General features: G+C 35.9%; 1 protein-coding gene across 1 annotated transcript in view; it reads right to left on the bottom strand.

Annotated features, from left to right (window-relative positions):
• The window catches only part of LOC123548431 (cytoplasmic tRNA 2-thiolation protein 1-like), a 56,710-nt gene extending 30,078 nt beyond the window's left edge, over positions 1–26,632 (bottom strand). Inside the window, exons 1-8 of the mRNA XM_045335696.2 lie at positions 26,481–26,632; positions 21,793–21,916; positions 16,183–16,301; positions 15,443–15,499; positions 11,016–11,073; positions 9,376–9,453; positions 3,427–3,468; positions 3,022–3,071 (exon numbers count right to left, since the gene is read on the bottom strand). Coding sequence (XP_045191631.2) covers positions 3,022–3,071; positions 3,427–3,468; positions 9,376–9,453; positions 11,016–11,073; positions 15,443–15,499; positions 16,183–16,301; positions 21,793–21,916; positions 26,481–26,537 — 585 coding nt within the window. The 5' untranslated portion in view covers positions 26,538–26,632. The remainder of the gene's footprint in view (positions 1–3,021; positions 3,072–3,426; positions 3,469–9,375; positions 9,454–11,015; positions 11,074–15,442; positions 15,500–16,182; positions 16,302–21,792; positions 21,917–26,480) is intronic.
• Positions 26,633–26,842: the final 210 nt, after the last annotated feature.

Below are 26,842 nucleotides of genomic sequence, written 5' to 3'. Positions count from 1 at the left end.
CAATCATTCCGACTGAATTTCATGAAGATCAATTGAAAAATAAAGCCTCTATCGCATACACAAGGTTTTTCTTTGATTTGACCTAATGACCTACTTTTTGACCCCAGATGACCCATATTCGAAGTTAACCTAGATTTCATCAAGGTAATCATTCTGACCAAAATTCATGAAGATTTATTGAAAAATACAGCCTCTATCGCATACACAAGGTTTTTCTTTAATTTGACCTAGTGACCTAGTTTTTGACCCAGATGATCCATTTTCGAACTGGGCCTAGATTTCATTAAGGTTATCATTCTGACCAAAATTCATGAAGATTACTTGAAAAATACAGCCTCTATCGCATACACAAGGTTTTTCTTTGATTTGATCTAGTGACCTAGTTTTTTACCCCAAATGACCCATTTTCGAACTGGGCCTAGATTACATCAAGGTAATCATTCTGAAATTTCATGAAGATCAGTTGAAAAATACAGCCTCTATCGCATACACAAGCTAAATGTTGACGGACAGATGACAGACAGACAGACGCCGGACATCGAGTGATCAGAAAAACTCACCTGAGCATTGCTCAGGTGAGCTAAAAATACAGCCTCTATTGCATACACAAGCTAAATGTTGACAGACGACAGACAAACAGACGCTGGACATCGAGCGATCAGGTGAGCTAAAAAGGTAACATTTACAAATTTTCTCAACAAGAAATGGTAACATTTACGTGTCCTCCAAAAAAAAGATACGGTAACATTTACAGAAAGCTGAATTCCCCTCCTGAGAGATAATCCATTTAGTGACAAGTGAGATAGAGCGGAAGTGCATAAGAACTTTTAACCTTAAATTCTAAGTAAAAGGGGCATACTTCACAAAATATTGGTGGAAGAGTTATGGACCTTGTGTCAGATGATGTGGGTGGTGATGTGGACAAATAATTCTAAGTTTGAATAAAATCCATTCAGAGATATGGTGAACAAGCATCAAAATTAAACTGAAACTAGAGATGCTTTTGAGAAAATTGCATGTCTCCCACAACTGCCTAATCATCTAAATAGTAAGTCAGTCTTTATATACTGTTAACTTAATCCACATGTGCATGTGTGACACCAAAAGGACGCCTATACTACTAGTAGTATAGGCGTCGGTTTGGGGGCAAAACTGCGCAAGAAATCTGAGTGATTTTGGTAATTCAAGGGCCATAATTCCGAAGTGCCTGGGTCGATTTGGCTAGTTATCGAACTTGGCTGAGCAATTATTGGCAGACACATTTTGTTGAAGTTTGGTGAAGATCGGATGAGAAATGTTTGACTTAGAGTGCGGACAAGCTTTGTGACAGACAGACAGACAGACAGACACACACACACACACACACACACAGACTGGAGTAAATCAATATGTCTCCCACACCACTGTGTGGTGGGAGACATAATTAGTTAGGCATGTTGGGAATTTATGTCCCCTATTAGAATAAGTAAATGGGGGATATAATTCCCAACATCTCTGTGCTAGTTATGGACATTTTGTAATATGGCTCAACCCTACAAACTCAGACACACTGTCTTCAGTCTATTATCGAGTAGGCCATACGCCTCACCTAGGACTCAACCCTACAAACTCAGACACACTGTCTTCAGTCAATTATCGAGTAGGCCATATGCCTCACCTAGGACTCAACCCTACAAACTCAGACACAATGTTTTCAGTTAGCTATCAACAAGAACACAGCCCTTGCCCATGACCTAACAAGAGCGCCGCCAAGTGGGGCAATATACGCCCGAAGGATTACATCAGAGGATGGGAGCAAAATTTAAAGAACTTGACTGTTGATGCCCAAAGGACAGGAACAATAAAAAAGAAGAAATTTCAAAAAAAAAAATTCTAAGTCCATAAAAAAAAATCTTACCAGGTAAAGTTATGTCAAAATACATCTAAAAATTGGATGTACCATCCATGTTGTACCACAGTAAAGTGGTCTCGGTTTTTCCGTATGGCCAATAATAAAAAAGTTTCAAAATAAGCTATTTATAGTAACAAAAAAGGGAAGTAATTCAAAAACAAAAATTATTGTAAGAGAACAAAAAAGGATCTGCAAAATAAAAACAAGAGCACTGCAATGCAGAGCAATATACACAAAGCAAAGTCATATATTACCTTTGACTCCTAAGTGTGACCTTGAGCTTGAAGCAAGTCATCCAAAACGTGCGCTCTGCATGTCGCCTCAGTGTGGTGAACATTTGTGCCAAGTTTCTTTTAAATCATTCAAGCAGTTCAAGAGTTACAGAGCGGACACGAAACACACATATGACCTTTCACTCCTAAGTGTGACCTTGACCTTGAAGCTAGTCATCCGAAACAAGCACTCTGCATGTCGCCTCAGTGTGGTGAACATTTGTGCCAAGTTTCTTTGAAATCCTTCAAGCAGTTCAAGAGTTACAGAGCGGACACGAAACACACTCATATGACCTTTGACCCCTAAGTGTGACCTTGACCTTGAAATGACACATCCAAAACATGCGTTCTGCACGTCGTCTTGGTGTAGTGAACATTTGTGTCAAGTTTCTTTGAAATCCTTCAAGGGGTTCAAGAGCTACAGAGCGTACACGAAATTGTTAACGGACGGACGCAAGGACGGACACCGGGACCATAACATAATACGTCCCTTCGGGCGTATAAAAATTATCACACACTGTCTTGGAAAACATATGCCTCCTCCTGTAACAAAGCCTACAACCTCAGACACATTGTGTCACATGTTTAACTGTAAAGTGCCTTTGAACGTATATTCCATATGAAAAGGGCGCTCAACAAATCTAGTATAATAATAATAATAATAATAATAGTCAGTCATCAAAGAGGACATATGCCTCACCGAGGAATCAATGCTTCAACCTCAGACTCTGTCTTCAATCACCGTGCAGAATATATGCCTTGTCCAAGACTCAAGCCTATTTAAAACCTTCTGCCTATAAATCTTGTGCTCTATTCAAAGATCTAACTGGGCAAGCCCTTACTGAGACAGGTACTCACAGTGGTGATTGCAGTACATCTCCTTAGTCGTCCAATATCACCTCGGAGAACTGAAACAATTAAATAAAACAAAAATTTGAAAATATTTCTTATTCACGTTTTCCTTTCATCTGCTATACTTCTCCTGTTATAAATAAACAGATGCATATCTTATATGCAAGTATTTGTGTGTTAATTTATCCACACGTAATCTAATCATCAATGATACCCTTAAACGGAGGCACAGTGGTGCAGAAGTAGTGCATCTGACTCCTGATCCCAAGGTCTCAGGTTCCAGTCTTATCGTGGGATGAGTTAACCATATTCTCCAATATCCATAAACATGGCAAGAGCATTAGTTAGAAATTTTGGAAGTAGCCTTGAGCATATTTATCATAAGTTGTAAGAACTTGCTTTAGCTCTTACCATTCATAATGACTGTCTCCGCAATATCATCCGCATTGTGACCTGAAAAAATAATGAGAAATGTTTGTTTGTTTGTTTTGTTTGCTTGTTTTGGATTAAATGCCGTTTTTTAACAGTATTTAATGGCGGGACGTTAGCCTAACCAGTGCTTCTGGATTCTGTACCAGTACAAAACTGTTCTCCACAAGTAACTGCAAACTTCGCTACATGAATCAGAGGTGGATGAGGAATGATTTCAGACACAATGTCCTTCATCAAAATGTCATGGAGAACATGCACCTCACTTGGAGATTGAACTCACAACCTACAATCTGTAGATCTACGCTCTCCCTAATGCCCTATGTGGGCAGGCTGTGAGTAATGTGTCCACTGTACACTGAAGTCCACAAAAAACAGTAAGTCTGCTGAAATTTCCATTCTAACATACCAGTGAAGAACCTTAACCAAAGCTGACTCCCAAAACAAACTCTTTGTTTTAACTTTATCTTAAGCACCTACCTGCCTTAAGCAACCAGATTGTGTCATTCCTTTTACTGGCTGTTTAACACAGGTTTGCCTGTACTTGTGTATTGAGCCACGCCATGAGAAAACCAACATAGTGTGTTTGCGACCAGCATGGATCCTGACCAGCCTGCGCATCCGCACAGGATCCATGCTGTTTGCTAACGATTTCTCTAATTGCAATAGGCTTTGAAAGCAAACAGCATGGATCCTGACCAGACTGCACGGATGGGCAGGCTGGTCTGGGTTCATGCTGGTCGCAAACGCATTATGTTGGTTTTCTCATGGTGCGGCTCAAATGTTTTGTTTACTTGTTTGATGTGGGTGTCAATTAATGTAATGCTGGTCAGTTGACAGTATTTTAGGCTTTTTAAACAACAGTTCCGACCTGCCAAGAAATTTACAGCCTGATCCCCAATCTTTAGTGTTACTTTAAACAAAAGTCTCTGGTAAGAATGCTTCAAACCTGACATTTTATATAGCCCAATTGGTTTTCCTATTTAAAACAAAAAAAAATTGAAAAAGTAGCTTTATTCATTATGCAACAGAAGTACATCACTGTGGCAAACATTATAAGTGCATACTGAACATAAATACACATAACAGACACAGTTTTGGTGGATGTCAACAATGACAGAAATAGTAAACCTTGATGTCATTTTTAGAATCAAAATAATATATCTCAGTAATTTTATCTTCAATAAAATTATTGTTTTTCCTATATATATCATAACAATCCACTGTAAAGCAAAGATTTTGTGTCATTTTTAGAATTTATCTTCAATCATTGTTTTTTGGTATATATCATAATAATGAACTATAAAGCAAAGTTGTCATATCACCATTTATAATCTCTGTTCATGTCTCATAAATCAACAGTGGCTTTAACAAGCCCTATTTAAGGTGGAATGCGCCTAATTTGAAGTTGTTGGGTTTCGTTTTGACATTTTGATTAATATGAAATTCAGCATATTTCTCATAGACTGCGTATTTTACTTTTTTGATATTTCTGTAACTTTTTTCGCTGCAAACCTTCAAAAACGAACATTGCAACTATATGCTCGCCTTTCCCGGTGCATAAAAATATCCATGCAAAGATGCTATAGAAGGAGTTTGTTGAAAATCTATCCAGAGGTTCATCAGAAGAATTTGTCTGAAAGCTTTTTTTTCTTTTATTTTTAACTTCGGTGGCCTCTACAACGGTTCAAGTGGAAATATTTGAAAAATCTTGAGAAAGGTCCATGTCAGAATGCTATAGACAAAATTTTATGATGGACCATGAAACAGTTCATATTGTTAAGACTTTTGCTATTTTAACTCTGACGGCCCATACAAAAACCTATGCCAAATCATCTGATCAAATATACATAAAAGTACAAAAGGCCATAAATCTAGTCTTCATCTGGCTAAAGCACTGAAAATTACAGGGCTGAATTTTCCCAGCGCAGTAAAAAGGTCTACCATGTTTTATTGATATACTCCAAATTATGTCTTAGATATGGCTCAAGATGGATGTAAAATAGAAACAAGAGGACCATGATGGTCCTGAATCGCTCACCTCTTCCCATATGACCCAGTTTTGAGTATGATGTTGTTTTTTCTATTATTTGACATAGTGACCTAGTTTTTGAGCTCATGTGACCCAGTTTTGAACTTACCTAGATATTATCAAGATAAAAATTCTGACCAATTTTCATGAAGATCCATTGACAAATATGGTCTCTAGAGAGGTCACAAGGTTTTTCTATTATTTGACCTATTGACCTAGTTTTTGAAGGTACGTGACCCTGTTTTGAACTTTACCTAGATATCATCAAGGTGAACATTCTCACTAATTTTCATGAAGATCTCATGAAAAATATGGCCTCTAGAGAGGTCACAAGGTTTTTCTATTTTTATACCTACTGGCATAGTTTTTGACCGCACGTGACCCAGTTTCGAAACTGACCTAGATATCACCAAGGTGAACATTCAGATCAATTTTCATGAAGATCCATTGAAAAATATGGCCTCTAGAGAGGTCAAAAGATTTTAATAATTTTAGACCTACTGACCTAGTTTTTGACCGCAGTTGACCCAGTTTCAAACTTGACCTAGATATCATCAAGATGAACATTCAGACCAACTTTCATACAGATCCCATGAAAAGTATGGCCTCTAGAGAGGTCACAAGGTTTTTTTATTATTTGGCCTACTGACCTAGTTTTTTAAGGCACGTGACCCAGTTTCAAACCTGACCTAGATATCATCAAGGTTAACATTCTGACCAATTTTCATGAAGATCCACTCAAGGGCATGGCCTCTAGAGAGGTCACAAGGTTTTTCTATTATTTGACCTACTGACCTAGTTTTTGATGGCACATGACTCACTTTCAAACTTGACCTAGATATCATCAAGATGAATATTCAGACCAACTTTCATACAGATCCCATGAAAAATATGGCCACTAGAGAGGTCACAAGGTTTTTCTATTATTTGACCTAATGACCTAGTTTTTGAAGGCAAGTGACCCACTTTCGAACTTGACTCAGATATCATCAAGGTGAACATTCTGACCAATTTTCATGAAGATCTCATGAAATATATGGCCTCTAGAGAGGTCACAAGGTTTTTCTATTTTTAGACCTACTGACCTAGTTTTTGGCCGAACATGACCCAGTTTCGACATTAACCTAGATATCATCAAGGTGAACATTCTGACCAACTTTCATGAAGATCCATTGAAAATTATGGCCTCTAGAATGGTCACAAGGTTTTTCTATTTTTAGACCTACTGACCTAGTTATTGGTCACACGTGACCCAGATTTGAAATTATCCTAGATATCATCAAGGTGAACATTCTGACCAACTTTCATGAAGATCCATTGAAAATTATGGCCTCTAGAGTGGTCACAAGGTTTTTCTACTTTTAGACCTACTGACCTAGTTATTGGCTGCATATGACCCAGTTTCGAACTTGACCTAGAAATCATCAAGGTGAACATTCTGACCAATTTTCATGACGATCCGTTGAAAATTATGGCCTCTAGAGTAGTCAAAAGGTTTTTCTATTTTTAGACCTACTGACCTACTTTTTGGCCGCACGTGACCCAGTTTCGAACCTGACCTAGAATTTACCAAGATGAACATTCTGACCCATTTTCATAAAGATCCCATGAAAACTGTGACCTCTAGAGATGTCACAAGGAAAAGTTTACGCACGGACGGACGACGGACCCTGCACGATCACAAAAGCTCACCTTGTCACTTCGTGACAGGTGAGCTAAAAATATATAATTATGCACTGAAGATATAATGTAAAGATTTTGTCTTTCTCAAACAATCTGAATGAAATATGTGGGGCTTACTTCACTATAGCAGTTAATATTTCTACAATATTTTTTTCTTTGAAATCCTTCTAATCATGTCTGAGGTATGACTCTGGATGGATGAAAACTGGAATACAAACACTATACATAAATATTATGTCATATTACAAGTTACAAACCCATAAATATTGTCTTCCTACCGCTGACTGGAACTTGCAGCATGAATCTCACTCTAGCAGTAAATTTTTCTACAATGTTACATTAACCCTTATCCTGCTGGACACAATTGATTCTGCCTTTGCGACCAGTGTAGATCATGATCAGCCTGCACATCTGTGCAGTCTGATCATGATCTGCACTGTTTGCCACTCAGTCAGTAAGGTTTTGGCAAGCACCCCTTTTAACAGTTAATGGTACTGTGGACAAGTACATTATAGAAATTTAGCAAGGTAAGTGTTAAAGTACTCCAAAACATGTCTTAGCTATGGAAGGACAGTCTAAACGACAGACATGATGACAGAAGGACAATGTCAAACTACAGAAATTACAGAATGTCAAACTACAGAAATAACAGAAATGAACTGAATATTTTTGAATTTTAAATGCATATCTATGCTGATAAAAGTGTTATCTACCGTGCTGCTCTAAAGCCAGTGATTTGTTGCCATTAGTTTCCATAAATTTACCATTTGCCAATACTCCTATCTCAAGTGGACCCTATTTAACAATCTTCAACTATTCAAAAGCGAATATGAATTAGAAATATGTCCATTTCTGCAAAATATATCCATATTCACATTCTTGGAAAATGAAGACAACAAAGGGAAATAAGTCCAGAAGCTCAAAAATTCTTTATTTGCCAATTACCTATGCTTCATGCCTTCACATTTGGAGGATTTTAGAGATGTTACAAAAAAATGATTGACTGACGTTTTACTATAAACAAGAGGGTCATGATGACCCTGGGTCGCCCACCTGAGTAATATGAGCTACATGTTTCAAATGTCAAACTGATGATTTTTAGAAATTTTTTGGAAGATGTTCCAATGTACAATCAAGTAACCCCTGGGGTTTGGCCAATTTTACCTCGGGGGTCATGATTTGAACAAAGTTTGTAGAAGTCTACTAGGCAATGTTACATATCAAATATTTAAAATTTAGGCCTTCTGGTTTATTTTTAGCAAATTTATGAAGATTTTCCTATGTAAAATCAAGTGACCCCTGGGGCGGGGTCAATTTTGACCCCGGGGGTCATGATTTGAATAAATTTTGTAGAGGTTCACTAGGCAATGCTACATGTTAAATATCTAAGCTCTAGGCCTTCTGGTTTATTTTTAGAAATTTTTTGAAGATTTTCCTATGTAAAATCAAGTGACCCCTGGGGCAGGGTCAATTTTGACCCCGGGGGTCATGATTTGAACAAATTTTGTAGAGGTCCACTAGGCAATGCTACATGTGAAATATCTAAGCTCTAGGCCTTCTGGTTTATTTTTAGAAAATTTTTGAAGATTTTCCTATGTAAAATCAAGTGACCCCTGGGGCAGGGTCAATTTTGACCCCGGGAGTCAAGATTTGAACAATTTTAGTAAAGGTCCACTAGGCAATGCTACTCGCAAATATCTAAGCTCTAGGGCTTCTGGTTTTTGAGAAGAAGATTTTTTAAGATTTTCCTATGTAAAATCAAGTGACCCCTGGGTCATGATTTGAAAAAATTTGGTAGAAGTCTACTAGGCAATACTTCACACCAAATATCTAAGCTCTAGGGCTTCTGGTTTTTGAGAAGAAGATCTTTAAAGTTTTACCTTTCGGTTGCCATGGCAACCAGTGTTTTGCATGGAATTCAATTCTTTGAACAATTTTTGTAGAGCTTCACCAAAGGAACATTCCTGTGAAGTTCGGATGAAATTGGCCTAGCGGTTTATGAGTAGATGTCGTTTAAAGTAAAAGTTTACGGACGGACAACGGACGCCGGACGACTGACGCCGGACGGTGAGTGATCAGAATAGCTCACCCTGAGCCTTTGGCTCTGGTGAGCGAAAAAAATGAATTCTGGGTTATATATTTGAATAGAGAGCTGGTTCAAAAAATAAAATATGTTATTTATAAAATGTCAGCAGATTGTACTAAAAATAAGTCACCTGTAGCTATCTTATCCACTTTCAAAAGGAGGGCACCTCGATCTAGAGCCTGACGCCGGAAAACACCACAAAATGTACCTGAAAAATCAAACAGATTACAACACATTCATATATTTTCTCTAGAAACAGATCTTCATTACAGTAACTAGTATACAAATAATTCGCCACTGTTTTCCAAACTGAAATCTTCAGACTGTTAATTGAAGGAACAGTGCTTATATTATAATCACACCTCATAAAGATGTCTATGATCTAAATTTAGCTGGCCATTTTTCGGACAAACCTAAATCACTGCAGTCAACAAAAGTAAGCTTCAAAGCTAAAGAGTATAAGGTCAAATTGCCACTGTAAATACAGCCAGTGCATTGTTTTACTAATTAGGTATTAAAACAGAATTTGTCCACAAACTAGAAATGTGTCCATGGGACACAGGCGCCCCAACTACATGACATTAAAATAGCAATTTTTTCCTAAGTCAAGGGCCATAACTCTTACAATACTGAATGAATCCGGACACAAAACCCCAGAGGCACAACTGCACATGCTGACCAACATTCCTGTAAACTTTGGTGACTCTAGGTAAAGTACTTTTGGAGCTACACGCAACACATTAAAATGACCAATTTTAAACTAAGTCAGGGGCCATAACTCCTACAAGACTGAATGAATCCGGACGCGAAACCCCAGGTGCACAACTGCACATGCTGACCAACATTCCTGTAAACTTTGGTGACTCTAGGTCAAATACTTTTGGAGCTACACACGACACAACATTAAAATGACCAATTTTTAACTAAGTCAGGGGCCATAACCCCTACAAGACTGAATGAATCCGGGTGTGAAACCCCAGGTGCACAAACTTCATATGCTGACCATCATTCCTGTAAACTTTGGTGACTCTAGGTCAATTACTTTTGGAGCTACGCGCGACACATCATTAAAATGACCAATTTTTTTACTAAGTCAGGGACCATAACTCCTATATGACTGGATGAATCCCGATGCGAAACCCTAGGTGCACAACTATACATGCTGACCAACATTTCTGTAAACTTTGGTGACTCTACGTCAAATACTTTTGGAACTAGGCGCGACACAACACTAAAATGACCAATTTTTACAGAGTCAGGGGCCATTACTCCTACATGACTGAATGAATCCGGACGTGAAACCCCAGGTGCACAACTACACATGCTGACCAACATTCCTGTAAAGTTTTGTGACTCTACGTCAAATACTTTTGGAGCTAGGTGCGACACAACATTCTCGGAAGGACGGACAGACGGACAAGGGCAAATCTATATGGCCCCCCCCCCCCCACAAAGTGGGGGCATAAAAACATGTTCATCAGTGATTCTGTCCGATTTACACCGACCACAGCACTTGAAGCTCTATCAGTAAATATATGCATCATCATCCCCTACCCACTTTTATACAATGAGATAGTACTGGATCTCTTTCAGAGATCTCCTCAAGAAATCTAGCCTGCATATATTTTATTGACTGAGCTTCAAACACCTGTGGATTAACCTACGTGCTAGGAAAATTTCTTATATTGTTTGTACTTGTGTCACTTGCTTAAAAATTAAGAATCGACGGAAAAATCCACATCCTGTTAAAAAGTCAACGATTATACTTACAGTTATTTTTCAAACCAATTTGTTTCACAATAGCATCCATTGTCCAACCATACAATTCCTAAAATACAAAATTTCAAAATTAAATCTTACTACTAAAAACAAAAGTTTAACAAGAGCTGTCCGTAAGACAGCCAAGCTCGACTATTCGAAATATTGTCCCAGAAGCAGGAAAATATTACCCAAAAAGGTTAAATATCAAAAGAGTTTTAAGTTCAAAAGGGGGCATAATTTGACCAAAATGCATATCAGTTATGGGACTTACTACTATCAACTAGTTTAATAACCCCGAAGGCACATGTGAAGTTTCAATTCAATATCGGCATTAGTTTTGGAGATAGAAACTCACATGTAAAACTTTAACCAAAATTTTCAAAGTCCAAAAGGGGGCATAATTTGCCCAAAATACATGCCAGAGTTATGGGACCTGACCCAGTGAGGTTGGTAATTGATCAAGAAAAAGAAAAAATAAGTTTCAAATCTATATGCCTTTTAGTAATTGCCGTATGTACTTGCACGCAAAACTTTAACCAGGATTTTCTAAGTCCAAAAAGGGGAATAATTTGCTCAAAATACATGTAAGAGTTATGGGACTTGATCCAGTGAGGTTGATAATTGATCTAGAAAAAGAAAAAATAAGTTTCAAATCTGTATGCCTTTTAGAAATAGCTGTATGTACTTGCACGCAAAACTTTAACCAGAATTTTCTAAGTCCAAAAGGGGGCATAATTTGGCCAAAATGAAGGTCAGAGTTATGGGACTTGCTGCTATCAACTAGATTTATAACTCCGAAGACACATGTGAAGTTTCAAATCAATATCTGCATTAGTTTTGGAGATAATAACTTGCATGTAAAACATAACCAAAATTTTCTAAGTCTAAAAGGGGGCATAATTTGCTCAAAATACATGTCAGAGTTATGGGACTTGACCCAGTGAGGTTGATAATTGATCTAGAAAAAGAAAAAATAAGTTTCAAATCTATATGCCTTTTAGAAATAGCTGTATGTACTTGCACGCAAAACTTTAACCAGAACTTTCTAAGTCCAAAAGGGGGCATAATTTGGCCAAAATGAAGGTCAGAGTTATGGGACTTGCTGCTATCAACTAGTTTTATAACCCCGAAGACACATGTGAAGTTTCAAATCAATATCTGCATTAGTTTTGGAGATAGTAACTTGCATGTAAAACTTTAACCAAAATTTTCTAAGTCCAAAAGGGTGCATAATTTGCTCAAAATACATGTCAGAGTTATGGGACTTGACCCAGAGAGGTTGGTAATTGACCTAGAAAAAGAAAAAATAAGTTTCAAAGCTATATGCCTTTAATTGATGGCTGTATGTACTTGCATGCAAAAACTTAACCAAGGTGTGACGCCGACGCCGACGCCAGGGTGAGTAGAATAGCTAGACTATTCTTTGAATAGTCGAGCTAAAAATTAAAGAGGGTTTGTGTTATGACAGAACATTCTTCATGACTTGCCTTCATAAATGTGAAATTACAGTTGAAACCCGGTCTCTAGAATTCCAAGCGATCAAGCATTTTACTTTGAGATAACTCTAATTCAACATAAAATAAGATTTGGTGCAAGTGTTTTCTGGACGGAACATGAAAATGTCTTTGAGATACCCGGAATTTTGAAATAAGCCAGTTTGAAATATCGAGTTTCAACTGTATTTTGAAATTGGGCCAGTGTTTTCTGACAAGATTTTTCAAAGATTTTTCAAATTTCTACTAAATACAGGAAACACTATATGAAAATAAGAAAAAGTGACCACACTCTCTGGTGACCAAGTTTTTGACAGAATGAAATACCAGTTACTTGAGCAAACCTAGTATAGGGTCACCAAAGGAACATTTTGTGAAACTATTTCAAAATCAGACCAGCAGTTTCTGAAAGGAAGCCATTTTTTGACAATTCAAATGAATCTGAACACATTTTGTAGACGGTCCTCATAAGGAATATTCTATATCAGGTCAGCCTTTCCTGAAAAGATGACACAAAGTTTACATATACAAATTGAGAGAAAATCTTGATGCCCTCTGATGGCAAAGTTTTTATCAAAGTGGAACACCCTGAAGATGTTTGGTAGAAAATCACCTAAGAAACATTTGTTGGAAGTTATTTGAAAATTTAGATAAAATTTGAGGGAAGAAGATTTTTAACAAGAGGACCATGATGGTCCTGAATCGATCACCTCTTCCCACATGATCCAGTTTTGAGTATGACGTCGTTTTTTCTATTATTTGACATAGTGACCTAGTTTTTGAGCTCATGTGACCCAGTTTTGATCTTGACCTAGATATTATAAAGATAAAAATTCTGACCAATTTTCATGAAGATCCATTGAAAAATACGGTCTCTAGAGAGGTCACAAGGATTTTCTATTATTTGACCTATTAAACCTAGTTTTTTAAGGCACGTGACCCAGTTTCAAATTTGACCTAGATATCATCAAGGTGAACATTCTGACCAATTTTCATGAAGATCCATTCAAGGGTATGGCCTCTAGAGAGGTCACAAGGTTTTTCAATTTCAAGACCTACTGACCTAGTTTTTGATCGCAGTTGACCCAGTTTCAAACTTGACCTAGTTATCATCAAGATAAACATTCAGACCAACTTTCATACAGATCCCATGAAAAATATGGCCTCCAGAGAGGTCACAACGTTTTTTCATTATTTGACCTACTGACCTACTTTTTGATGGCACGTGACCCACTTTCGAACTTGACTTAGATATCATCAAGGTTAACATTCTGACCAATTTTTATGGAGATCCATTCACAAGTATGGCCTCTAGAGAGGTCACAAGGTTTTTCTATTTTTAGACCTACTGACCTAGTTTTTGACCGCACATGACCCTGTTTCGAATCTGACCTAGATAGCATCAAGATGAACATTCAGACCAACTTTCATGAAGATCCATTGAAAAATATGGCCTTTAGAGAGGTCACAAGGTTTTTCTATTATTTGACCTACTGACCTAGTTTTTGATGGCACGTGACCCACTTTCAAACTTTACCTAGCTATCATCAAGATGAACATTCAGACCAACTTTCATACAGATCCCATGGAAAATATGGCCTCTAGTTAGGTCACAAGGTTTTTCTATTATTTGACCTACTGACCTAGTTTTTGATGGCAAGTGACCCACTTTCGAACTTGACTCAGATATCATCAAGGTGAACATTCTGACAAATTTTCATGAAGATTTCATGAAATATATGGCCTCTAGAGAGGTCACAAGGTTTTTCTATTTTTAGACCTACTGACCTAGTTTTTGACCGCACGTGACCCAGTTTCGAACTTGACCTAGATATCATCAAGATGAACATTCAGACCAACTTTCATACAGATCCCATGAAAAATATGGCCTTAAGAGAGGTCACAAGGTTTTTCTGTTATTTGACCTACTGATCTAGTTTTTGATGGCACGTGACCCAGTTTCGAACTTGACCTAGATATCATCAAGGTAAACGTTCTGACCAACTTTCATGAAGATCTTGTCAAATATATGGCCTCTAGAGAGGTCACAAGGTTTTTCTATTTTTAGACCTACTGACCTAGTTTTTGACCTCACGTGACCCAGTTTCAAACTTGGCCTAGACATCATCAAGATGAACATTCTGACCAATTTTCATGAGGATCCATTGAAAAATATGGCCTCTAGAGAGGTCACAAGGTTTTTCTATTTTTAGACCTACTGACCTAGTTATTGGCTGCACATGACCTAGTTTTTGACGGCACGTGACCCAGTTTCGAACTTGACCTAGATATCATCAAGGTAAACATTCTGACCAACTTTCATAAAGATCCCATGAAAAATGTGACCTCTAGAGTGGTCACAAGCAAAAGTTTACGGATGGACGGACATCGCGCGATCACAAAAGCTCACCTTGTCACTTTGTGACAGGTGAGCTAAAAAAGTTTTCCTTGAGCCATATAGATAAAACTAGATCTACCACCTGGCCACCATGTTTTAAACAAACCAACATGTCTTGTATTATCTTGGTTCAGGTTCATTAAAGGAACACTGCTTTGAAATAATTTTGAAATTGAGCCAGCAGTTTCTGAGATTTTTTAAATTTTTCTTTTCGGTTACATGGGTAACCAGAATTATGCATTGATGACCCAGATTTGAAGGCATCTGAAATGGACCCATCAAAAGAACTCTGATTAAATTCTGAACAACAGATTGTTGGAAAGACAGATGACAGGCGGACATCCGACGACCCAAAAAAGCTCACCATGAGCACTTTGTGCTGAGCAGAGTTTAAAACACTGTTTCATGTCTATTCAAATCTAGCTATTGTAATCACACGTTTTCCTCACTTTCATTGGTAAAATGCATTTTTTGACAAAACTTTATGGTCTGACATCAATGAACCCTTTTGAGATATCATTGTTTTAATATCATATAAAATATACCTCGTAAGATATTATCTTCAGTGGTAGATCATACTGCTTCTGGTTTCTCTTCACAGTCTGAAAATATAAATGTACTTCAGTATTATAGGAGTAACATCAAGCAGATGCTTTAAAAGAATCATCTAGCAGAGCAGAGGTCTCTGCGGCCAATTGGTAAAGGGCGTCAATTCCATATCACTTGCTGCTCACGACTGTGTATTGGACTATCACAACGCATCAAGTTCAAGCTTTGTTCAGATTGAGCTACTGTACAAATTTGAGTTTTATACACAAAAATACTTTGAACTGGATTTTTTACTGAAAAACAGCTACTCTATGGAGCAGGTAATTATAGACCTAAATCTATCCACATTTAAAGCAGACCTGCAAATATTCCACTGGACTTACTTTTGTTTATAGTAAATTCATACTGATGAAATACTGCTGAACTGTCTGCAGCAGCTGACCAAAAATTCACATGAAGTTTCATTAAATCAGTGTTAATTCAACAATAAGAGAGCCAAATGAAATTTAAGCTTTAAGAAGTGTAAGTCTAACTTCAATACTTAAAATGTTGATGTATACTGACCCTGGCCTCTGATTCCAGGTGGATGCTTAACAGAGGTCAATTTAGAATTTACACAAGATCTGTCAGAATGGGGTCAAGAAAATGTGACAGCTCAAGCCAGCTGATTAAGTTTGACAATAATGCTGCCTACACTTGAATGAAAATACTAGAAAAGAATTTTGATGTACCTTACCTCTAGAGAGTCATCTCTGTACCCTGTGATTCCCTCATCTACAGACAGCAGAACAAGCTTGACACCATAGTCATATCTCTTGTTCAATAACTTCAAAATATATGCCAGAACTGTTGAATCTGTAAGATGTAAACAGTTTCTTTATCTATCTGTTTTGTTTTTTTTAAACTGAAATAATAAGAGCTGTTGGTAAAACATTATGCTGCTTGTGATGGCCTGTCAGAGGCATCGAGATGTGTGATTTGATCTGTGACCTTGATCTTTGACTAATGACCTCAAAAACAGCAGGAGTCATCTACTGTCTACAGGCAACCATCCTATGAAGTTTGAAAGTCATAGACAGAAGCATTCGCAAGTAGCAAATCAGAATTTGTTTTCTATCTTCAGGTCACAGTCTCTAAATGTTACTGTTACTTGAGGTACTTAATCATAAAGCCATAGGAATCATCTGCTGACAACAAGCAATCATCCTATGAAATTTGACAGCCTTAAGCCCAAAGTTCTCCAGAAACAATTCATCAGATAAAAAAAATCACTCAAAAGGTTTCAAGGGCTAGAACTTTTCAATTTTAAAGATATCTATAGATTTTATTAACAACATTGCATTCCACAGTCATGTTCTGGTCAATAAAAATTTCAAATGTTTTTTCTTTAAATTTTACAACATTTTTACATTACTGTATATCATTTATGCTAAGATATCCTGAAAGTTTTCTAAAAATCAATCAAAAAATTTAAGCCAAATTTTTTTGGTTTCCAAAGTGGCTGAAATTTACTGTCAAAACCATTGTTTTACAACCAATTCAAAATTATTCAATTAAAAAGGTTGTACTCCAGCCTTGGAGACCTTTACAACTACATTTTGTATGTATAATAAGAATAGTGAGAAAGCAATGAAAACCCTTCTTGCTGAAAATTTGTATAAAACAGCCACAAAGGATTATTAGCCAGAAATAATCAAATAACAAACAGCTAACGCCTGACGGCGTTTTGGCCGGGTTTTCCAAATTAGGTGATAATGAGTTAAAAGTTCTAATAAATAAATTAAATAACCCCCAAATTAATAAGCACTATTGAAGGGAAAAGGGAAAAAAAGAAATGGACAGAAATGGACAGGTAGATAATGAAATTAAAGTTATTGGTGTAAAATAAATTGATTAAATAATTATATAAATATAGATTTAATAAACTGGTGTAAAAAAATCAAAGTAAGAAAAACACCATTTTCAATGTTTATATCCCTGTGACCTTGACGGTCAGACCTTTGACCCTGAAATCAATAGGGATCATGTACACATCAAGACCATCAAGGTCCTAGGTGAAATACTTTTCCAGATATTGAGCATGACCTTGATCTTTGACACCAAAATCAATAGGGGTCATGTACACATCAAGACCAAGATACGTATGAAGTTTCAAGGTCCTAGGTGAAATACTTGTCCAGATATTGAGCAGAAACCATTTTCAATGTCCAGGTCCCTGTGACCCTGACCTTTGTCCCAGTGACCCCATCCTCATTTTGGACCAACTAGGGTAATAGGGGATCATTCTGACCAAGTTTCTTAAAGTTTGGATAAGTAGTTGTTGAGAACAAGAGCTGTCGGATGACAGTGCGCTCGACTATTCGAAGAATTGATATATATAAAAATATTTCCATAGATTTTAAGACTAAACAAAAAACTGGATTAAACAAAAAATGTTCCTGTATTGGTGGATTTCGATTAGTCTTGCACTAAATGGCAATGTGTGACCATGATGGCAAATATGTTAAGTTATATGTTAGGCAAAACATGGACTTACATGAAAAATTTAACTAATTTCCAAGTCCAAAAAGGGCCATAATTCAGTCAAAATAGTTGACTGAGTTATGTACTCTTGCCTACAAATGGAAATCATGTTGATAAACTAGTGTTAAAAGTTTCAAAGCCACAGTTCAAATAGCTTTGACAAAACGCTGACTTGTAAGAAAAACTGAACAAATTTCAAAGTCCAAAAAGGGCCATAATTCAGGCAAAATAGTTGTCAGAGTTATGTACTCTTGCCTACGGATGGAAATCATAATGATAAACAAGTGTTTAAAGTTTAAAAGCCACATGTCAAATAGTCTTGACAAAACATGGACATATACAAAACAGAACCAATTTCCAAGTTCAAAAAGGGCCATAATTCAGCTAAAAAAGATGAGAGAGTTATGTACTCTTGCCTATTGACAGAGACTATTATACTGAACAAGATATAAAAGTTTCAAAGCCATATGTCAAACACTTTACACAAAATATAAACTGGAACGAAAATCTTAACCAAGATTTCTAAGTCAAAAGGGGCCATAATTCAGTCAAAATGCTTGATGGAGTTATGTACTCTTGCCTACAACTGCACATTGTGATGGTAAACAAGTGTTGAAAGTTTCAAAGCTTTATCTCAAAAGACTTAGTCAAAATGTGGACTGGTACGAAAAACTTAACCAAGATTTCTAAGTCAAAAAGGGGCCATAATTCAACCAAAATGCTTGATGGAGTTATGTACTCTTGCCTAAAACTTGACATGGTGATGGTAAACAAGTGTTGAAAGTTTCAAAGCTTTATCTCAAAAGACTTTGTCAAAATATGAACTGGTACGAAAAAGTTAAAACTGAAAAACTGAAACTGTTTTATTTGATTAAACGCCTATTTTTACGGAAAACATATTCAATGGCATTTTACAAATACATAAAAATACGACAAAACATTAAGATATTTAATGACATATAACATAAATGAGCATAAATATCATTGTGAATAAACTATTTAGTAAGCATTAAAAAAAAAAAAAAAAAAAGATCAGACATCAGATAAGATTAATAAAATATTAGAACATTAAGATACGGTAAGACAGCTGTTTGTTATCAAGTAAGAATTTGAACGTATTTACACAATAAAATCATCCAGTTCACGTTAGTTCAATCTCTTAAAAAAAATACAGTCACAGTTTCTAAAAGAGTGCATAGTAATTTCCAAAATAATGAGTTTTCAACTTCTTTTTGAAAACATCTATTGTGTCTGAGTTCCTTATTTCGAGAGGCAATTAATTCCAGAGTTTAGGTCCAACAGTACCAAAACTTCTGTCGCTGAACGTTTTGCGCTTGTTGAAAGGAACAACGAAACACCCAGTAACGGAATTTGAAGAACGCAAGTTCCTTGTCTGTGTTTGTTTTACGAGAAGTTCAGAAAGATATTCTGGAGAGTTTCCAACTGAACAATTATACATGTAGGTGAGCATTTTGAATGTGATTCTGGCTTTGATTGGTAGCCAGTGAAGGTCATACAGCGCTTGCTTGGAACTGTCATATTTTCTTCAATTTAGGACAAGTTTTGCACACATGTTCTGAATTCGTTGCATTTTGTTTACTTCGCTTTGAGCAATACCATATAGAATGACATTACAGTAATCTAAACGGGATATCACCAATGACAGTACAAGGGTTTTGGTAGCCTCTTTGGTAAGATATTTCCGGATACATTTTATTCTGAAGTAGTTGAGCATTGCTGTTCTACACTTTCGTTTTACATGCTCTTTTAGATTCAAGTTTTCATCCAGGAATGCACCTAGATATCGAATAAAGCTCACTGATTTCACTTCATCACCTACAATATATACTTTGTCAGTTGAACACTTAGAGAGCTGTTGCCTACTACCAAACATGATGAACTCGGTTTTGGAAGTGTTCATTTTCAGCTTATTTTCATTTATCCAGTTGTTGATTGTTTTAGCACATTGTTCAAGTTCTCGTATTGCCTGGGATTCTACTGTTGGAGATGATGGTTTAAAGCGTTTATTAGCAGTGTGGTCATCCGCAAAGCCGTAAACTGAAATCGACGGAAGAACAACATCAAACAGTGTCCCCGCATATGTCAAATACAGCCACGGTCCTAAGCAGCTCCCTTGTGGAACGCTACAATTTAATTGGCGTGGAGATGACATGGTTGAATTGACACTTACACGACAACTTCTGGGGCGCAGATAGGAATCAACCCAGCTCAATGCTGTTCCACGAACACCATACTGCTTGTTTAACACATCAACAAGAATGTCATGATCTACAGTATCAAAAGCGGCACTGAGATCGATGGCAATTAGCGCCGTAACTTCTTTCTTCTCCATAGCATCCAGTAAATCATTTACAAGACGTAACAGTGCTGATTTGCAAGAATGGTTTTTCCTGTAAGCAGATTGGTTTTTTGGTAGAAGATTGTGTTTGTTTACATGATCATTGAGCCTGAACAGAGCTGCTTTTTCAATTAATTTTGACAGAAACGATAGATAACTAACAGGCCTGTAGTTTGCGAATTCAAGTTCCAGTCCCATTTTCTTCAACAAAGGTCTTACAATTGCCTGTTTCCAGTTTGTTGGAATGATGCCGTCGCGCAACGACAAATTAACTAATTTAGTAATAACAGGCAACAGCTCATCCAAGTATGATTTTAGCACTTTTGTTGGTAGAATATCAAGTTCACATGATTTTGTCTGTAACTGGTTTATAATTTTTCTAACTTCTTCCTCGCTCAGATCTTTAAAACTGTCAAAACAACTGTCTTAACCAAGATTTCTAAGTCAAAAGGGGCCATAATTCAGTCAAAATGCTTGAAAGAGTTATGTACTCTTGCCTATAACTGGACATGGTGATGGTAAACAAGTGTTGAAAGTTTCAAAGCTTTATCTCAAAAGACTTTATCAAAATGTGGACTGGTACGAAAAACTTAACCAGGGTGTGACGCCGACGCCGTGGTGAGTAGGATAGCTCTACTTATTCTTCGAATAGTCGAGCTAAAAATGAATGAACAAAAAGGTTAACATAAGACTCATTGTGACCTTGACCTTTGACCCAGTGATCCCGAAATCAATAGGGGCCATGTACACATCAAGACCAACATACCTATGAAGTTTCAAGGTCCTAGATGAAATACTTGTCCAGATATTGAGCGGAAACCATTTTCAATGTTCAGGTCCCTGTGACCTTGACCTTTGACCCAGTGACTCAATTCTCACTTTGGACCAACTAGGGTGATAGGGGATCATTATGACCAAGCTTCTTGAAGTTTGGATAAGTAGTTGTTGAGAAAAATGAATGAACAAAAAGGTTAACAGGATACTCATTATTCCATCCATCCACCCGCTCACCCATCCGACCGGACAGACCTAATCTACAAGCCGGATTTTTCTTCGAAAACCCGGCCAAAAAGGAGCAGTTTAAATATCACACACATTAAGGAAAGACAGGGATATTACTAGGCATGTTCAATGTTACAAACTGCCAATCCCATAACAGTAACATAATCAGTTTAAGTTCTGTTGTATGAATAAATACTCAATTTTCATCTTACAAGTTACAATCAACTAGAATTTCTACCGGTATGTAAGAGAGCTTTACATCTCTAAGATTTTGCATCAGTTCATATTATAACTATTCCTTTTCTCCTAAAAATATAGGAAAATAATTAAGAGCTTCAAATACAGGATAATATTTACAGCTAAGAGGAAAATTTGCTGAGATCATGTAAGCTAAAAAAAAGAGAAATTAAGAAGATATGAAAAAAAAATAAAAATCATTATACAGTTGGCAGCCTGGCTTACCCTTTCCACCAGATGCTCCAATTGCTATAGTTTCTCCACGAGTAAACAAACAAGCATCTGTGATTGTTTTGTGAATTTCCTCCTCAAAGGCATAGTAAAAACATTCTTTGCATAATGCATCTCCCTGAAAAACATGAAAGAGAAAGAAATGACAGTGTTTCAAGTTCAGCAGCATGTAAATTAAAATTGCTTCAAGATGAGCTGAGATGGGTAGCAACCATGCTTTATAGCAAGGATGAATGAATACACTTGGTGCACCCAGACAAAGTGGTTTGAGACAAACTCAAATTGGATAGAGCTTGAGATTTGTCTGAAACTAATCAAACAGTCTGACACACTGATTAAACAGTAATTCATTCTATACATCTTAAGGGATTTTTTCAGATTTTGGGGATGGTATCGGTTCCAGTAAAATTGGAAAAAATGCATTGTAAATTACAGATTTGGGGGGAAAAAGTCAAACTGATGCAGTATTAATTATTTATAGTTGTGGGTGGAGCAGCAGATGTGATTATCCAGATTTTGGGGATGCCAATTTATAGATCTGGTGCTGACAGTGCAAATACTCGGTATGTAATACCATAAAAATCATACTGTTTAAAATTCCAACTTGAAGTCCGACACAAAGCTGACAGAATTAGATACCTCTAATTTTTGTGGGCAAATAGTCGATAAATTGCTAGCCAGTTCAATAAATACATCAATTTTAACATACATTATTTCAATAATACGAAAAATCTACATCTGCATTGTCAATATCCTAATATTTATAGTTGTAATCTAATTCTAGTTTATTGAGTGTTAAAGGGAAAGGCAATGTTGTTTTTATGTTAATCCCATCTGCTAGGAATTTTTCAATCGTTTAAAGAAGTGAAAGTATTTTCAAAATCGGCTTAAAAATGAGACAGTTATAAGCCTTTAAATATTTGAGCAAAATGGCGGCATTTTGTTTCTATGGAAACAAAAAACAAAATGGCGGATTTATTAAATTGCTAGATACATATTTTAACTGTATTTAATTATTTCTGTAAAATAATTTCTCTACTTTTTCCAGCTATAATGAAAGAGATTACCATGTTTTACATCTCACACTCAAGAAACATATGAAATTAATCTATTTAAAAGGTTTTTTGCTAATAAAGAATTAAGCAGTGTGTAAATGATGTCATAAACACACTAAAATGGCTGCCTCCATGTTCAGCCAATTTCTTAAATTTCAAACTACCATATCTTTTTCAATTGTGGTCCGATTTTAAAAATTCTTTCAGCGTTTTGAAAGGCTTGGGGATGGCTTTCGTATAGAATTAACTTCTTTTCAGGCATTTCTTGCCCTTTAAACATAAATGACTAAATTTTACCATCGGTGTCATCACAAGGTATGAAGTGCATCAGGTGTTGTCTTCTGTGGGACATAATTGGCGATGTCTGAATATGTATCTCTTAAGTAGTTTATATTATGGTTTTCAGACACAATTTTTGGATACAACATAACCTTTCATTTTTTTATCTGACCTTGGGGAAGTTTTACTTTCCATTTGGTGGGGGGGGGGGGGGGGAAACAACATATCTTTTCAACTGGGGACAGACTGTTTACTGTAGTCAATTTATGAAGGAAAAAAATCCCTGTACTGAACTAACAGACATTTATAAAATATTAAAACAACATCATGACAAATGGTAATACTGCATACTGGTTGTTTTCAGTTCATTGAATTAACAAATTAATTCATTAATATCAGAACAAATAAATCAAAAGAACATAGTACAGAAAACTTACACCTGCATATAAATGTACCTTAATTAGTTAAATACTGTGAAATCATATAATTTTGTCGGCATGAAATTTCGTGGTTTTGGCCAAAACGGCTGTTTTGTGGGGACGCAAATTCGTGGATTTCAAATTTTTGATTTTTTTTTTTTTATAATTTCCACAGGACTATTGATCAGGTCGGATATCCGGGCACTTCAGCGTATCGCGTTGCGTAGCAACAAGCGGAGGTGACAGCAAACGCTAAATTGTAATTGAAAAGCGTTTCATGTTTCACTAGTGCTGGTTGTTTTCCTTTGCTTAAAGTAAAATTTTGGGCAATATTAATAAGTCAGTGAATTTATAATGTAGCTTGATGTTCCAGAAATCACTCCCGAGAAAGAAACCTTTCTTTTTTAGGTTTCAGACGTGATATTCATCATTGATCCGTGTAAGCTGCAAGGTCTCATATTTGTGACGGACTGGATGAAAATTATAATTAAAAAAATCGGAGGTCTTTTTAAAGTAAATAAAACAGAAAATCTATTTCATCTGATTAGGTTTCTCCATTCGTTTCACTTTTCTCGTTCTATTTAGTAGCCTGCCATTAAAATAGTTCTGAAAGCCAGATAGCTTATACTATGGTGTCAAGTGATTCAGTCACTCCAAATTTAATCAAATCAACACCTCTTACCTAAATTCTCATTCGTATGAAATTTAATGAGAGGTGTCATAATTTAAAGCTTAATAGCACATTATGCGTAAATATTGGAGAAGGGATTTTTTTCTCCCTCGAAGGGTATCAGGATCACAATAGCATTTATAACACAAAGCGGTTTTTTATATGTTACAATTGTTTTAAATGTAATATGACATCTAGAGCTACTGTATTACACGCGGAGATAAAATGATATATATAATAACTGCATGCTAGTTTCTTTTTTACGAAAAGCCAGGACGTATCAATAAATTGATGACTTCCAATTACGAAAATACTAAAAAAAAAATACTGATCTCTGTTTTGTCAATTATTTAAAACTGAGAACGATAATTTGCACGCTTTGTCTAGAATAATGTTAGTCATATCTTGTAGTTTTCAATATCCATTTTTTTTTGTTAATTGTTAGACTGTCACAATTGACTGCTTCCACATACCACAAAATTAAAGCATTCATTGCAGTCATAAATCACTATGGAAACCAATCAGTATGTGGTATATTGATGAAAATCAGTTTTGACCAGTTCCTAATGACTATCACTTATTAATAGATTGATTTCCTGTTTGTTTTATCCCTCTGATGTACCCCTTCGGGGCCTTATGGTAATTTCCTGTCTTATCCGTTTGATGTATGCCTTCAGGGTCTTATGATATTTGGAAGATGTACATTATTGTTATTTGCGTGTCAATTGACAAAGGGATTAATAGAGCTGCTACATAAAAAAACTTTAACCAATACACATGCCCGAACATTTAGTTCATTTGAAACTTTAAAATTAATTCACCAAACTATTTTTTGGCTGGAAGGACATTTCTTCAAAAAAAAAAAATGTCTGCAATAAGATTACATATAGAATAAAGTATAAGTTTTCAACTTTATTTAAATGACTTTCATACTTAATGTACTTCGACATTATAGCATTTTACATTAACTAAATAAAATTTATCGCACAAAGTACATTTCAGAAAATGGCAACAATATACTTATTTCAGAGCATTAAAACATTTAGAAAATGAGCTTATTTAAAAAAGACATAAAATATCAGAAAATTAATTTACTGTTTATTTGATCTGTTCTTTCTTAAAAAGAAAAGAAAAATAAATTTCAAGACACTTGAAAGAGATGAAAGAAACAACTGCTACGATTTCAAGCAAAGAAGTTGAATAAAAAAAATGTTTTGTTCTCAGATATTTAGTTTAGATTAATATATATATAGCAAACTGAGAAAATGTTGAATAAGCTTGGGAACTTGTTTTAATCATATCTGATCCGTAGCGCCGAAGAGCAGACAATACATAACCTGTCACTTTTTCCAGACCGTTTTAAAATGCCACAAAATCAATTATCATAAAAACCCTACTTTTTTTAAAAAATATATAGATTGTACCATAGCGTAAGGACTGCAGATGATAAAAAAGATGACTCTTGATTTGTTTTATTTGAGAATTAAAACATCACAACCCACACCGCTAGTTAATTCGCTACGAATTGCGAGGTCCTGCTTTCACCTCCAAGGTAATTTGCATAATCGATTGCTCCGGATGTGACGTCACGCCGACCTGATCAATAGATCTAGTATATCATTTTGTTCTTTGGGACCATTTAAGAACACCTTTTCCAATACAAATATTACAATTATTTTCACATTATGAGCTCACCTGTTAAATTTGGGAAAGTGAAATAAGATAAGATAAGTTTTATTTTAAGTCGGCAAGACATATAACAATACAACATATTAGCTCTGACTGAGCTTTTTAAGTTAAATAACCGACTACTAAATGTAGAAGGGATATATCATATGAATGGTAATCACTGAGTACACTCTCTTTGATGGTAAAAATTAAATGAAGAAAAATGTAGGTCACTGGTAATGACAATATTGATTTTGTGCCGGCAGCCAGTTCTTATTGACATCCCTGAAAGCTCACAGAAAAAAAGTTGTAAAACCGAAAAATTGGATTTATAACTGTCAGGACTGCAAAAAATGATTGGTTCTCAACAAGAAAACACGTAACTAACACAAGTTTGTAAATAACATATTCCAAAATATCCAAACATGTAAAATTCATATGAATCAATGAGCGTTTAATGGTCTATCCGAAACGGGGTTTATACGAACAGTGCAAGTAGTCGCGGATTACAATGACAATTATTAAGCCTGAAAAATAACGACAACAAAATGGTAATAAACCGATATATTACAACTAAAATAGATAATATACTGTTTTAGGACGCTTTAGAATCGCTGTCTTTCCACAAATATTGCACTTTATCGGCATATTTCTCAGATTTATGACATCTGCGATCGTGAAACATCGGGTATTTCCGTATCTTCCGTAGAGGCTTGATACCACTAAATCCAGCTGTTTTCTTTAGGTATACAAACACTAAATAGTTTTTTTTTCCGGGGTTGGCGTGGTGGGTGAAATATTTAATGTTGAAAACACCACCAAAAGGAAATAAAGCTACGCAAAATTGAAAATGAGTTGAAAAGTAGAGAAAAAATGCTGGCAGAAAGAAAAAACAAAGTTAAGCTCACACATAAAGAAATTAGAGCATGAAAATTTAAAATATGAAAACACTA

This window comes from Mercenaria mercenaria, chromosome 6 (assembly GCF_021730395.1).
Source record: "Mercenaria mercenaria strain notata chromosome 6, MADL_Memer_1, whole genome shotgun sequence".
NCBI classification, from domain to species: Eukaryota; Metazoa; Mollusca; class Bivalvia; order Venerida; family Veneridae; genus Mercenaria; species Mercenaria mercenaria.
The sequence above is the reverse complement of the archived record's forward strand: the minus strand, read 5'-3'. Positions and strand labels throughout refer to the sequence as shown.